Source organism: Vitis riparia, chromosome 19 (genome assembly GCF_004353265.1).
Source record: "Vitis riparia cultivar Riparia Gloire de Montpellier isolate 1030 chromosome 19, EGFV_Vit.rip_1.0, whole genome shotgun sequence".
NCBI lineage: Eukaryota > Viridiplantae > Streptophyta > Magnoliopsida > Vitales > Vitaceae > Vitis > Vitis riparia.
The window spans coordinates 12,527,441-12,544,542 of record NC_048449.1 but is presented as its reverse complement, the minus strand read 5'-3'; the positions used below and the strand labels follow the sequence as shown (position 1 = coordinate 12,544,542).

General features: G+C 33.4%; 1 protein-coding gene across 1 annotated transcript; it reads right to left on the bottom strand.

The window, feature by feature from the left end:
• Positions 1-4,633: 4,633 nt before the first annotated feature.
• On the bottom strand, positions 4,634-4,996 carry LOC117908216 (eukaryotic translation initiation factor 3 subunit G-like). Its single transcript, XM_034821856.1, has one exon. It carries the CDS (start codon positions 4,994-4,996, stop codon positions 4,634-4,636), a length of 363 nt encoding a protein of 120 aa, XP_034677747.1.
• Positions 4,997-17,102: the final 12,106 nt, after the last annotated feature.

The window sequence follows — 17,102 nt, the reverse complement described above, 5'->3', positions numbered from 1 at the left end:
CATAGGTGAAGACCTACGGTGGTGATACAATAAAAATGCCCATAGATGCCAATCCATGGTGGTGAAAATCTCGAAAGCCCAAGGATGAAAATCCATGGTGGTGAATCTCTCAAACGCCCACAGATAAAAATCTATGGTGGTGAAATAACTGAAATGCCCACAGATGTCCGATCTATGGTGGTGATAATCTCAAAAGCCCAAGGATGAAAATCCATGGTGGTGAAATAACTGAAATGCCCATAGATGTACGATCTATGGTGGTGAAATAACTGAAATGCCCATAGATGTCCGATCTATGGTGGTGATATAACTGATCAAAGCCCACAGATGAAAATCTATGGTGGTGAATCTGAAGCAAATGCTCATAGATGAAAATCTATGATGGTGAATCTGAAACAGATGCTCATAGATGAAAGTCTATGATGGTGAAAAGCTGATCAAAGCCCATAGATATCCGATCTATGGTGGTGAATCTAAAGCAAATGCTCATAGATGAAAATCTATGATGGTGAAAAGCTGATCAAAGCCCATAGATATCCGATCTATGGTGGTGAGTCTAAAGCAAATGCTCATAGATGAAAATCTATGATGGTGAATTTGAAACAGATGCTCATAGATGAAAATCTATGATGGTGAAAAACTGAAACAAAGGGAGATGCCCTAAACAAACTAAAAAATAGGGGGATGCCCTAAACAAACTGAAAATAGGGGGATGCCCTAAACAAGCTGACAATAGGGGGATGCCATAAGTGATAACTCGTAAAGATCGACAAATGGGTCTGACAACCATGAAATCAAAACGAGACACGGTAAACCCAAAGAGAGGGGGTATGCCCCAGTAGAAAAGCACTAAAGGGGGTATGCCCCAGTGTGACGACTCGCAAAGATCAAGAAGTGGATCAAGTGATGAGAAAAGTCGCAAAAGATCTAGTGAACTGAAGGATGGGGGTATGCCCCAGTGTAAGATAGTAACCAACATAAGATATAGAATGTCACCAAACAAGACACTCTGGGATATGCTCAATGATGATGCAGTGAAAAGATATACATAGCCTCAATGAACCAATGCTAAAACAAGTCCAAGCATCACTGAAACTATGCTGACGAAGCAAAAATAAAATAATGGATCAAACAAATGTTGACCAAAACTCTAGGTCTGACATGTAAGCAAATCAAAACACGACATGTCGACTATCAATCATGAGAATATCATCACAAGTGCATCAACAATCTAATAGGCCCTACCATCATGGGAGATGTTGAGCATAATGTCCAAAGGCATGTGAAAACTCAACCAGAAGGCTCGAGACTAGTCCACATCTTCCTCAGATCAAGAGAAAGGGATAAGGTCAGGTAAGATGATGAAATATGTAGGCTCAAAAGATGTAAGGCTCTGATAAGATGGGTGCAGGTATAACGGTGTCCAATGAAGGATGTATGGGTGTGTATCAAAGGAGGAACTGCATGTGTGGACTAGGCTGGAAAGGAATCAGCAGTCATATCTGGACCAAGATCAGTATCTGTGGTCGATACAGGAAAGCTAACTGTACCACTGTCAATAAGATCCTGTATGGCATGACGTAGAGAAGCACAATAATCACTACGGTGGCCTGCCATCTGGTGAAATGCACAGAACTCGTGAGCGCGAAAATGCGGAGGCAAGGTACTTGGGAGTGGTCTAGGGGCCAATGGTACTAAAAAACCAGTAGGTCTGAGTCGCTCAAAAGCTCTATCCAAAGGCATCCCCAAATCAGAATAAGTCCTCTAACGTCGCCGATGGGGACGAGACTGCTCATGTCGTGGGATACTAGTCTGTGGATGCTGAAACTGGAATGAAGGTCGCATCGTGGCAGTATGAGGATGCACAGAAGGGTACTACCGAACTGAATGAGGATGACGATGCTGTAAGGGTGGGAAATCACTCCTATGTATCTGCAATGATCCCGCACAGGGATGATAACCAGGTCGTCGATGCTGAAAGTCCGCAGAACATACGCCTCCATAGCTCTCAAATGATCCACCAACTCCCTTCCCCTCAGTATCTGGGGAAAGAGTAATATCTGACCATAATCCTCTAGATATGCCATCATCTACATCGAACAAAGCCTAAACCAATGATCTGAAATCCTGGAATGGGACTCCTGTCAGATGCCGAGCAAACCTAGGATGCAAACTCCTCAAAAACATGCTCATCTGATCTCTCTCAGTAGGTCGCTCAATCATCTCCGCGGCCTTCTCCCTCCAGCGGGAGATAAAAGAAGAAACAGACTCATCTGATCCCTGTCTAAGAAACTCAAGCTCTCTACGTGTAACGCTCGTATCACCACTGGAGGAATACTGTCTCAGAAACTCCCGTGCTAAGTCCTCCCAAGTTCTCCGACGAGATAACTCTAATGAAGCGTACCATCTCTGTGTCATGCCGCTCAATGACAATGGGAACAAAGTGAGCAACTGTGCCTCATCTAGACCAAGGGCCCTCATAACTGTGCTATAAAGTCTGAGATGAATACGAGGACATCCAACTCCCGCATATCTCTCTATATCAGGCATCCTGAAACCAACTGGCAAAGTGGCCACTAGCACATCGTCAGTGTCATCCCACGAAATCATCTCATCAGGATCTCTCATCTGTCCAATCCTCCGCTCGAGTCTGTCCATACGAGAACGAGGATCCTCAATAATGGTAACTGGTGTGACAATGGGTGGAATGATAGCAGCATGATCATGCAAAGTCTATGTAGATGGCATCTGAACAGGTATAATAGGTGGTGTCACTATATTAGATGGCGTGTCCTCGAGCACTACATGTCTACTCTGCTGAGTATCCATCCTCTAACTCAAACTGGTCAATGCCTCCTGAATCGAAACCACAGAAGCAATAAACTAATCAATCGAAACTGACTGTGAATCCGTCTATAGCAGCTCAGCAATACGAATCAACCTCTCTCCCACTCAACCCAGGGCACTGAACCAAGACTGGGACTATAAATAGACTCCTACGAAAGAACCCAAACAAAACGACTCAAACACGACTCATGCAACGACACGGGATGCAACGAACAATGACCAACGCATGATACAGTACAACCCAATACATGACAGGGTGCAATACACAAACATATGGTGACAATCAAAATTTGGATGTACGATAGAAACTCTAAAGTCATAGGAGTGTCCAACATGAGACGACTACAAATATGACTAAAGAATTTCTATTGATGATCTAGAAAATGATCGAGGTGTGAAGAAAGTGAATGGGGTGTGAAGAACAACACTATCACGAGATCGATACTCAATCTAGACCAAAATATCCTTGATTCAACCTCCAACTCGAGCTCCATAAGGGAAGAAAATGATAAGGTGATCCAGGCGAATCTCTCGAAAAATGTGAGAATATGAAAATGTGTCTTTCACCTTTCTGTAATGAAAATATGAGCATCGAGTCGAAAATCGAACCTAGAATCAAACAAAGAATGAGGTACTGAGCCCGTGATAGGTGTGTAGTGTAAAAAGATGACCAATGAACATATCCCAAAGTATCGAGTGAGTGACAACAAAGTGAAGGGGTGTGTCGAGCCAAGAAATGAGAACGAAAACCCTAGGGGGAAAACATGCTAAACGCATCGAGCAATCGAAATGCGGGGTCCACAAAATGGCGACTCCACTGGGAGTCGCCATTTTGTGGACCCCGCATTTCGTGCTCATGCGTTTCCCACTCGATGGCGAGCTCGATTTTTATTTGATTTGAAAAATGATTTTCATTTGTTAAGAAAATGACTTGGAGTCACCACTTATTTTTGTTTTATTTTTAAAGGGTAAACAAAATAAGAAAGAAAAACCCTAAGTGTGACTCCTTATTTTGGAAAAGGTGGTCTGTGAAAAACCGGATCGGGTTCGGGGGTCAGGTTACTCATCGGGAAGGTACGGTAAAGACCGTAGCACCCCTCTAAGTCCCTAAAAACAGGTCTCTACTAATAAAATGAAGCCGACGTGGCAATTGATGAGCAAATCAATGAATACCTAGGACGAATTATGCACATACGAGAATCAAAGCATGCATATAGAAAGACCAGAATGGGAAGAAATGCGTACCTGGGCGATGAGCCACAATGCACTATCAAGAAATGGGGTTAGTGCATAATTAAAGAATAATTTTGAACATAGCATAGAGCGGAATAAAATTAATCATGCATGGCAATTAAATCAATCAATCAGTTAATCGATCATAAATCACATATGTGGGGCCCCCACCAAAGCCCATTTTATTTTTGGGTGAATTAATTTCGTAAATTCTATAATTAAGAATTACGAAAATAAATTCACAATTATTTTATAACATTTTAAAAATCAAAGACAATTTGAAAGTGGCTTGTCGGAAAGGAAAGGACAACCAATTTTATTGAAAGAAATGAGATTTTTGGGTCCTAAAAAATTCTAAGATTGAGAGATTGAAAAATTGAAATTATTTGAGGATTGAAAATCTAAAAAAAAAATAAAATTGTTCGGAAATTGGAATTTAGGGAGTTATTTTTAAAATCAAAGATGAAACAATGGCTTAAGGACATGTGGCCCTAAAGATGACCATGCAGACCATGCAGTGAGGTTGGATGCTTGAATAATAGCTTGATTCAGGCTATGGCACCATGGGGCCCTGATTGCCATTGGGATCCCAGTCAAATAATGATCTTGGTGGGGACCACCCAACTTGCAGGACGAGAATGTCATAAACAAATCCATTGAGCTTATCGATAGCTCTCTCAGCATCTTCCTTGTTGACAAAATTAGCATACCCAAAGCCTCTGCTCAAATCAAACTTGTGGTCAATGGCAACATAAACACGGGTTGGTGGCCCAAAACGGCTAAATAGTTCATGCAAGTCAGTTTCATGAGTGTCCTCTGAGAGATTGCCGACCCGGATAACATTTTCCTCATTCCTAAACACTGCCACGTCTTCATTTTCACCAGTTGCTTTCTGTTTCTCTTCCATGGATTTCATAGCTGTCCCATATTTTTATTTCAACCATATTAGATTTTATACCAAATGTTGCAGCCACACCATTCATATCCTCTTTTAGCAGTTTACTCAGAGAATGACTCACCTGCCCCCTCCCTACACCTTCATTGGGCAAATCATCACATAGCTTCTTAAGCATAATTTGTTTCAATTCGACCCAGGTTGTGGATGAGCAGACTGTTCCAAGTGTTGGCCCGTTGTCTCTTGATTTGACACCGTGTGCCTTCCGACACTCCGAAGCTGATGAGGTTGCCATGCAACATAGCAACTTTCTATTGGAGCCGTGAATAGGCATGAGAATGTTGGCTGCCAATGAATCTCAGGAGTGGACTGGTGGTGCAAATGAAAAGGGGACACGTTGCATGGGAATCTGGAAGCTGTTATGGAGAAGCGTCTCTGGCAGCTGGAGAGTGGGGGGGTGCTTTTCAGAGTTGGTTAAGATATTTTTCAGGGCAGAGAGGAGCGGAGAGGGTGACAGAGAAAAGGGAGAAAACCAGAGTTACGAGAGGATATTCGGGGTTTTTTTCTGGAGGAGTAAGTTTGAGAAGAAAGGAGGAGGAGGTTCTGGAACTTGAGGAGAAGTATTTCTTTAGCTTGGAGGGCAAGAACTTTTGAAAGAGCATCTCCAGGTACGTTTATGATAACTTTCTTGGGCTGTTCTCACTTACCCCTCTATTTTCTTTTTACCTTACGCTCTCTCCATTTGTCTCTGGTTTTTTTTTTTTCTGGGCATTGGTGGATGGTTCAGATATGAGTGTGATTACTGTGTTGCTCTCCTTTCATATCTGTTTTATTTTAACATGGCTGACTCTCATTTTGGTATTTGATTTTTTTAAAAACTCTTTTTGCTACACCACTGGTCGGAACCCCTGGATCTCAATATGAAAGGGGATACCACTTAATGCTTGGTTCATTTTGTTTACTTTGTCATGGGTACACTGTATCTCGTTTTGTTTCCTTTTCCATTTATGGTATCTCAATCCATATTGTGGCTTCTGGTTCATGTTTCTGGGTTTGTTTTAGGCTTTTGGTTTTGTATTCTGATCTGTGCTTGAGGGAAGGACCCCTTGGGAGCATGAATGACGATGAGTAAAACATTCAAGCTCTATAAGTTGTCGGATTCAACAATGACCCCTGGTTTCAGAAAAATGGAGTTTCGAGGCGTGTCTATCATTGTAGGCCGATGGTGTGCTTGTTCGTATTTGCTGCCGCTCACACTCAGGGTCCATGAAACAGGCTGCATTAGCCTGTTTTCCAGTGACCTTGTACGGAATTTTGCAGTTTCCCTCCTTGTGGAATTGATTTATTCCACATACGGCCCAGGCATTTTTGGCAAACATAGTAATCGTCTGATCCGATAGATCGACAATCATGGTGAGAGTATTCGACACAATTACGTACTTTGGGATTTGCATCAAATTCATGACTGAATGTATTGCCTTCACTCTCTCTCTCTCTCTCTCTGCTCTTGCGGACATTTTCTCCTAGATATTTCATTGTAATTCTAACTTTTGTCAACTATGATGAACAGGCTTAAAGCAGACTTCTTGAACTTGGCAAAATTGACTTTTTGGTACATGGCTAGATTGGTCAAGATGATAGTGATTCCTAGAAGGAAAAGAAAGGTACTAATTGCAAAATCTAAATCTAGTCTACGGCTAAGGTGACTTATCAGGAAGGCCACCGGCCAAGAACACCCCTCTTGGTCGGACTTTTACTTGCTTTTTATTAGTGGGTTAGGGGAAATTCGGTTTTCAAATAATCAAACATTTCATCAAAATTGTATACATTACAAATAAGCCAACAAAATACATGATGGAATGAATAAATATATGCAAATATGAACATCTAAATTGATAATCAGGCAAGAAGTTATAGACAATGAACGAATAGATGATTAGGCAATCTAGGCAGATATATATAAAGAGAGATTTTTATAGATGGATTTTAAATTGAAAGTCAAAATGTGGATTGATGAACAAAAATAATGTATGGTCCCTTTTGTTTTAAAATAATTTTGCATATAAAATTGAGAAAATGAATTATTTCACCTATTTAAGGAGTTATTTTGTTTGTCATTACCATCAAAATTATTCAAATAAATTAAATATCTAATTCGTATAAAAAAAATACAAAATTGTTATTATTCTTTATAAATAGTGAAACTGAAATAGAAGAAATTTGTATCATCATTGAAAAAAAGGAAAATCAACCTAAGAAAACCCCTTTAATTTTAGAAAACCTTGTACAACCTTTAGAAAGTAAAATAAAACCTTATAATATATGGAAAGACTTACAAATAATAATTAAAGACAAAATATCGGAAGAAAAGGAAGACAGTTGTTCAAACCCTAAAGAAACAGAAGAACCAATAGATCCTGAAAAAACAACCATACAAACAATAGAACAAGTAAATATGGCAAATAAAGTTAAATCTATTATTTTCCAAACAACAATTAAATTAAAAACCATAGAATTAAAGGTAGACGTAGTGTTAGATAGTGGAGCTAGTTAAAACCTTTTATTTGAAACCTTAGTACCTCAGGAAGACCAGCAAACATTAGTTCAACTAGTAGAATTAGTTCAATATAATAAAAAAAAACTAATACTAACCAAGTATATTTCAAACGTACCAGTCAAAATTAACAACATAACCTTAGTGTTACCTCAAACTTATCTTGTATTTACTATAAGATTATATCCTTTTATTTTAGGTCTAAAATTTGTACATTCTTTACAAGGAGGGATAACAATACAAAACAACCAAGTTAGTTTTCATGCTAAAACCACAACAATTGTTTATACAAACAAGGAAAATATATTGAATAAAAATCATAATGTAACCTCTCATCAAATTAACAAAGTAGAAGCGCAAAAGGATAACACAATTAATGATTACTTAGAACAATTAAAAAATGCAGATAGATTAAAAAAACCTTATATTAGAAGCAAAAAAAAATAAAAATGGAATTATAGGAGAAGATCCACAAAAACATTGGAATAAAAATAAAACAACCTGTAAAATACTAATTAAAATCCAGATTTAACAATAAAAACAGCAGATATAGGATGTAAACTTATAGATACAAAGGAATTTAAAATTCAAATAGAAGAATTGTTACAAAATAGCCTTATAAAACCAAGTTTTAGTCCCCATAGATCCTCAGCCTTTTTAGTTAGAAACCATAATGAAGAAAAACGAGGAAAAGCTAGGATGGTCATTAATTATAAAAGCTTGAATGATAATAGATATGATGATGCCTATAAAATTCCAAATAAAGATTCTTTAATTAATTCTATTCAAGGATGTAAATACTTTTCTCAGCTAGATTGTAAAAGTGGATTTTGGCAAATTAGATTAGAAGAAGATAGTAAACCATGGACAGCGTTTTCATATCCTTGTGGATTATATGAATGGAATGTAATGTCATTTGGACTAAAAAATGCTCCTCAGATATTCCAACGAATAATGGATAATATTTTTGGTAAATATTCTTTTGTTCTTGTATATATTGATGATATTCTTGTTTTTTCATATACTCTTCAGGAACACATAAAGCATTTAGAATTTATTTTTGAAAAACTAAGATTAATAGTAAGTAAAAAGAAATTGAAATTATTTAAAACCCAAATAGAATTTTTAGGATTAGAATTAGAAAATGGACAAATAAAATTGCAAGATCATATAGTACAAAAAATAAATAATTTTCCAGATAAACTTGAAGACTTAGAAACCCTTCAAAGTTTTTTAGGATTATTAAACTATGCTAGACCATATATTAAAAACCTTAGTAGATTAGCTGGACCCCTTTATAGTAAAACAAAAAACACAGGGCAAAGATATTTTAACCAAGAAGATATTAAACTTATATAAAAAATAAAAGAACTTGTGAAGCATCTCCCAACCTTACATTTACCCTTAGAAAATTAATATAAAATAGTCCAAACTGATGCTAGTCAAACAGAATGGGGAGGTATACTTTTAGCAATAACTAATATAGGAGAAGAAAAACTTTATAGATATTGTAGTGGAACTTTTAATGATTATCTAAAGAACCTTAGTCCTACAGACTTAGAAATTGAAGCAATAATATTAGTCTTAGAAAAATTTCAATTATTTTTAAACCAAGAACAATTTACTTTAAGAATCGACTCTGAGAATATTAAAAAATTCTTTGAAAACAAAAATTCTTCAAAACTGTCCACTAAAAGATGGATAAAGTTTCAAAACTCTTTAATTGGTTTCAAACCTAAATTTGAACATATTAAAGGAAAAGATAATATATTAGCAGATTGGTTAAGTAGACAAATAATTAATAATGTTGATAATACTAATGATTGATTTTATGATTACAGGAACATGGCTCAAAGAAAACCCACTAAAGCTAGAACCTTTCAATATGGAACCATATGTCTGAACGAAGTGTTGAATCCAAATTTGAGGTTTAACTCTTTATTTTATCAAAACCTTTTTGAAGAACATAAGGTTATTTTAGATAACTTTTGGTCTCTAAAACCACAGAGTTTTCCAAACCAAAATCTAGAATATGCTTATGGAAAAACCGCGTCAGCTTTATCCCAACATTTTCAAAACCTTCAAAACCAACCGTTTGCTTTAGAAAGCCAAAAGTTTCAAAACCTTAAAATCCAAGAAAATCAGGAAAAACTGATAAATGATTTGAAAACTAGTATAGTATCAACCAGTCAAACCAATTGTTCAAATAGTCAACTTGAAATGGTTAGTTTAATTAAGAAATCAGCTCTTCTGTCTTAACAATATGAAACATTTATAGTTAAAAACCTAATTGGAGTTGTTAACTACTCTTTAGTTGAAACCTTTTTCCTGCAAACCCAATATAACAAAGTGTTTAAAAATCAAGAACTTTTGTATAAACATTTTAAAACCAAAAATGTCGAGAGAAAAACAGTGTATATGACATATCATGACCCTGAATTTTTCTTTGTTATATATTTAGCATATGTAAATATGTCTGTTGCAAATAGAGAAATTTTTTATTTAGTACCCCAGCTCATGGATCGGGGAATTTTAAAAAATGTTTTTATGAACCATATATCTCAAATCCTTGAAACTTTCCCAAAAAAATTGAAAGATATTTTAACTTATCTTTTTAGAACCGAAAAATAGGTAGACATTTCTTTTGAAACCATTCCACCTTTATTTCAAACCGATGGATCGGTAGTACCAGCCTATCACCATGTATATATAAAACATAATAAAGAACCACTCATCCCTCAACAAGAACCAGAATGGGAAATGACCCGTTCGAATGAATTTCCATAATTTTTTACTCGCCTTAGAACTTTTCAAATCTATGATCTTAGACCAACTTGGAACAAATTATTTCATCTCATTGGTGAAACAAAAACCATGTCCATATGGAAAAACAAACCTTTAGAACACATCATTATTCCAAAACCTTTTATTACTTCCGAATAACAGGATTTTATAACCGAACTCAGTGTAGATATACTAGAACCGTCTTCTTACCTCAGCAATGACGCATCATTTTGGGAAAACCTAAACAATGAAAGTTATCATAATCTACAAAATGCAATGGAAGGATGATGTCAGCAATGACAACAATGAAGCAGTACATACGTCTCCAACTACAAAAATTTAATGAAGTAGTAAAAGTTCAAAAAGAAGGCCATGTACAAGCCACGTATTCGGCATGTGACAGAAATAAGAAGAAAAAGACAAGGAGAAAGTGGAAGAAGTATCAGACGGATGGTTAAAGAAAAACCAAAAGTCAAACCTCTTAATGACTTTACCATCCTTGTATTTATTATTAACCAAACCTCTGAACACCTTGTAAATATTTTTCTTGCCGTCCATCAATTGCCTCAACCACTTGAATTAAATTTCACCTACCATTTGTAAATGCTTTGTCTATAAATTAGTGGTAGTAGAAGAAAGTAAGTGTGAGTGTCCGAAGGAGTGTGCAAAAGTGTGTAAAGGTGTCTGTAAGAAAACTATATCTTTAGCCTTGTAAATTTTACGATCAGCAATAAGAAAGTAAGAAATTTCTATTAAATTTTTTATTCTCATTTTATTTCGAATTTATTTTATTTTGTGTATTTTTCTTACCCTTAGGGGGTAAATAGGGGTAAAAAGATAAAGTAAGGAAATGAAGATTATTTGATTCATATTTCAGTTTTCTTTACTAGTTAATATCTACAATATACATAGATCCTTCATTTATTTTGATTGTTTCCATCAAACTAATAAAAAAAAAATCGGGTTATTTAGAAAATTTTAGGTGTAACATCAAAATTTTAAAACTAGAGTCTTTAGTCTTAACCCTTGACTTGTACCTCATCTTTGCCAAAAAAATTGACGTTTTAGGGAGACTGTTTGGTCAGAAGGGGGGTATTACCTTGACACAAAGTGATGTTTTAAAAAAATTTGAATTTTATTACCTGAATTTTTTAAGATGTCTGATTTCAAAAACTTAAGAAACTTAACTTTCATGTAATAAATGATTTCACACTATGAATTGAAATTTTGGTTTTAATTAAATATTATAATAATATGTAATAAATGGTTTCACACTATGATTGAATATTTTATATTAAAATAATAAGTATAATAAATGCATTCACACTGGTTTTGGTTTTTAAAACTTTGATTTTAAATGAGACATTTTCAAACTCTTGCCATTACCTTGACTGTGAATTACAAACTGTTGTTAAAACTGAAGTTAATGGGAAAAGTTGGTATAAAAAATGTCGGGATAAAAACAGGGTATATGGCATATCATGACATTGAATTTTTCTTTGTTTATTATACTTATTATTTTAATATAAAATATTCAATTACAGCGTGAAACTATTTATTACATATTATTATAATATTTAATTAAAACCAAACTTTCAATTCATAGTGTGAAATCATTTATTGCATGAAACTTAAGTCTCTTAAGTTTTTGAACTCGGACATCTTAAAAAATTCAGGTAATAAAATTCAAAAATTTTAAAACATCACTTCGTGTCAAGGTAATACCCCTCTTTCGACCAGATAGAGTCTCTCTAAAATGCCAATTTTCTGGCAAAGACGGGTTACAGGTCAAGGGTTAAGACTAAAGACTGTAGTTTTAAATTTTTGATTTTACACCTAAAATTTTCTAAATAACCCGATTTTTTTTTTTTTAGTTTGATGGAAACAATCAAAATAAATGAAGGGTCTATGTATATTGTAGATATTAACTAGTAAAGAAAACTAAAATAATAATCAAATAATCTTCATTTCCCTACTTTATCTTTTTACCCATTTTTATCCCCTAAGAGTAAGAAAAATACACAAAATAAAATAAATTTGAAATAAAATGAGAATAAGAAATTTAACAGAAATTTCTTACTTTCTTATTACTGATCATAAAATTTACAAGGCTGATGATACAACTTTCTTACAAACACCTTTACACACTTTCGCACACTCCTTCGGACACTAACACTTACTTTCTTCTCCTACCACTAATTTATAGACAAAACATTTACAAATGGTAGGTGAAATTCAATTCAAGTGGTTGGGGCAGTTGATACACGGCAGGAAAAATATTTACAAGGTGTTCAGAGGTTTGGTTAATAATAAATACAAGGATGGTAAAGTCATTAAGAGGTTTGACTTTTGGTTTTTCTTTAACCATCCGTCTGATACTTCTTCCACTTTTTGTTTGTCTTTTTCTTCTTATTTATGTCACATGTCGAATATGTGGCTTGTAATGGCCTTCTTTTTGAACTTTTACCACTTCATTAAATTTTTGTAGTTGGAGACGTATTTACTGCTTCATTGTCGTCATTGCTGACATCATCCTTTCATTGCATTTTGCAAATTATGATAACTTTCATCATCCAGTTTTTTCCAAAATGATGCGTCATCATTGAGGTAAGAAGATGGTTCTGGTATATCTACACTGAGTTCAGTTATAAAATCCTAATCTTCAGAAGTAATAAAAGGTTTTGGAACAATGATGTGTTCTAAAGGTTTGTTTCTCCATATGGACATGGTCTTTGTTTCACCAATGAGATGAAATAATTTGTTCCAAGTTGGTCTAAGATCATAGATTTGAAAAGCTCTAAAGCGAGTAAAAAATTCTAGAAATTCATTCAAACAGGTCATTTCCCATTCCGATTCTTGTTGAGGGATGAGTGGTTCTTTATTATGTTTTATACATACATGGTGATAGGTTGGTACTACTGATCCATCGGTTTGAAATAAAGGTGGAATGGTTTCAAAAGAAATGTCTATCTTTTTTTCAGTTATGAAAAGATAAGTTAAAATATCTTTCTATTTTTCTGGGAATGTTTCAGGGATTTGAGATATATGGTTCATAAAATCATTTTTTAAAATTCCCCGATCCATGAGCTGGGGTACTAAATAAAAAATTTTGCTATTTACAACAGACATATTTACATATGCTAAATATATAACAAAGAAAAATCCAGGGTCATGATATGCCATATACCCTGTTTTTATCCCGACATTTTTTGTTTTAAAATGTTTATACAAAAGTTCTTGATTTTAAACACTTTGTCATATTGGGTTTGCAAGAAAAAGATTTCGACTAAAGAGTAGTTATCAGCTCCGATTAGGTTTTTAACTACAAGTTTTTCATATTGTTAAGACAAAAGAGCTGATTTCTTAATTAAACTAACCATTTCAAGTTGACTATTTGAACAATTTGGTTTGACTGGTTGACACTATACTGGTTTTCAAATCATTTATCAGTTTTTCTTGGTTTTCTTAGATTTTAGGTTTTGAAAATTTTGGCTTTCTAAAGCAATCAGTTGGTTTTGAAGGTTTTGCAGATGTTGGGCTAAAGCTGACGTGGTTTTTCCATAACCATATTCTAGATTTTGGTTTGGAAAACCCTATGGTTTGAGAGACCAAAAGTTATCTACAATAACCTTATGTTCTTCAAAAAGGTTTTGAGAAAATAAAGAGTTAAACCTTAAATTTGGATGCAATACTTCATTCAAACATATGGTTCCATATTGAAAGGTTCTAGCTTTAGTGGGTTTTCTTTGAGCCATGTTCCTGTAGTCATAAAATCAATCATTAGTATTATCAACATTATTCATTATTTGTCTACTTAACCAATCTGCTAACATATTATCTTTTCCTTTAATATGTTCAAATTTAGGTTTGAAACCAATTAAAGAGTTTTGAAACTTTATCCATCTTTTGGTGGACAGTTTTGAAGAATTTTTGTTTTCAAAGAATTTTTTAATATTCTCTCAGTTGATTCTTAAAGTAAATTGTTCTTGGTTTAAAAATAATTGAAATTTTTCTAAGACTAATATTATTGCTTCAATTTCTAAGTCTGTAAGACTAAGGTTCTTTTGATAATCATTAAAAGTGCCACTACAATATCTACAAAGTTTTTCTTCTCCTATATTAGTTACTGCTAAAAGTATACCTCCTCATCCTGTTTGACTAGCATCAGTTTGGACTATTTTATATTAATTTTCTAAGGGTAAATGTAAGGTTGGGAGATGCTTCACAAGTTCTTTTATTTTTTGTACAAGTTTAATATCTTCTTGGTTAAAATATCTCTGCACTGTGTTTTTTGTTTTACTATAAAGGGGTCTATCTAATCTACTAAGGTTTTTAATATATGGTCTGGCATAGTTTAATAATCCTAAAAAACTTTGAAGGGTTTTTAAGTCTTCAAGTTTATTTGGAAAATTATTTATTTTTATATGATCTTGCAATTTTATTTGTCCATTTTCTAATTCTAATCCTAAAAATTCTATTTGGGTTTTAAATAATTTCAGTTTCTTTTTACTTACTATTAATCCATGACTAATTAGTTTTTCAAAAATAAATTCTAAATGCTTTATGTGTTCTTGAGGAGTATATGAAAAAACAAGAATATCATCAATATATACAAGAACAAAAGAATATTTACCAAAACTATTATCCATCATTTGTTGGAATATATGAGGAGCATTTTTTAGTCCCAATGGCATTACATTCCATTCATATAATCCACAAGGACATGAAAACGCTGTCCATGGTTTACTATCTTCTTCTAATCTAATTTGCCAAAATCCACTTTTACATTCTAACTGAGAAAAGTATTTACATCCTTGAATAGAATTAATTAAAGAATCTTTATTTGGAATTTTACAGGCATCATAGAATGTATTATCATTCAATCTTTTATAATTAATAACCATCCTAGCTTTTCCTCGTTTTTCTTCATTATGGTTTCTAACTCAAAAGGTTGAGGATCTATGGGGACTAAAACTTGGTTTTATAAAGCTATTTTGTAACCGTTCTTCTATTTGAATTTTGAATTCCTTTGTATCTATAAGGTTACATGCTATATTTGCCGTTTTTATTGTTAAATCTGGATTTTTAATTAGTATTTTACACTTGTTTTATTTTTATTCCAATGTTTTTGTGGATCTTCTTCTATAATTCCTTTTTTTTTTTTTTTGCTTCTAATATAAGGTTTTTTAATCTATCTGCATTTTTTAATTGTTCTGAGTAATCATTAATTATGCTATCCTTTTGTGCTTCTACTTTGTTAATTTGATGAGAGGTTACATTATGATTTTTATTCAATACATTTTCCATGTTTGTATAAACAATTGTTGTGGTTTTAGGATGAAAACTAACTTGGTTGTTTTGTATTGTTATCCCTCCTTGTAAAGAATGTACAAAATTTAGACCTAAAATAAAAGGATATAAACTTATAGTAGGTACAAGATAAGTTTGAGGTAACACTAAGGATATGTTATTAATTTTGATTGGTACGTTTGAAATATACTTAGTTAGTATTAGTTTTTGTTGATTATATTGAACTAATTCTACTGGTTGAACTAATGTTTGCTTGTCTTCCTGAGGTACTAGGGTTTCAAATAAAAGGTTTTTACTAGCTCCAGTATCTAACATTGCATCTACCTTTAATTCTATGGTTTTTAATTTAATTGTTGTTGGAAAAATAATAGATTTAACTTTATTTGCCATATTTACTTGTTCTATTGTTTGTATGGTTGTTTTTTCAAGATCTATTGGTTCTTTTATTTTTTTTACAGGACTTTTTGGTTCTTTTGTTTCTTTAGGGTTTGAACAACTGCCTTCCTATTCTTCCGAGATTTTTCCTTTAATTATTATTTGTAAGTCTTTCCATATATTATAAGGTTTTATTTTACTTTCTAAAGGTTGTACAAGGTTTTCTAAAATTAAAGGGGTTTTCTTAGGTTGATTTTCCTCTTTTTCAATGATCATACAAATTTCTTCTATTTCAGTTTCACTATCATCTATACTATATACACTTGAATTTTCACTTTCAAAATCTAGTTCACTAATAAGTTCTTTTTCTTCACTATCTACCTGATATTCATTTATTAGGTTTATTTTTACTTGGGTTTTTCTATTTCGTTCATTTAATGGTTTTTTGAGTTCAGGACATTCAAGTCTTATATGGCTTTCCTGACCACACAAATAACATTTACACTATCTTTTTCTTTCTGTATTTTTTTTCTTTTTATCCAAAACGTTCCAGGTTTTTATATTTCATTTGATATGGTCGTTTTTTTATAAAAGGTTCTTGACTTTCTTCTTAAAAATCTATTATATTTCTTGGGTTTTTTAAGCTTATATTCTCTACATCCTATGTCTAAATTTTCTCCTATATGTAATTTTCTGCAAAGTTGTTGATTTATATCTTGTTTCTTTATTTGGCTTCTTTCTCCTATGCTTACACATTCTCTTTCTAACCATTTTTTTATAAATTCTATTCTAGCACCTATATAAAGAGAGTTTTTATATTCAGAGGTTGTAAACTCATTCCATAGTCTAAGTCCTATAGGTTCTTGTATTTTTAATATATATTTATTTAAATATTTAGGGGTTCTATCTACTATAGCAAGGATTTCATATTTCCTAAATTTTTGTTCATATTCCCTTATATACGAAAAGTTACATAACTTCAATTGTTCTAACTGATGGAGATATATTGCGGGTTCTTTTACATCTTCTTGAGTTGTTCCTTAAAAATATAGTTTTATTAAATTTATAAATATAGATATGCTAAAATTATTTCTAACTTCTTGA

Coding starts and splice junctions, on each gene's coding strand:
- LOC117908216 (XM_034821856.1), bottom strand. CDS start 4,996: ATGAAATCCATGGAAGAGAAACAGAAAGCAACTGGTGAAAATGAAGAC.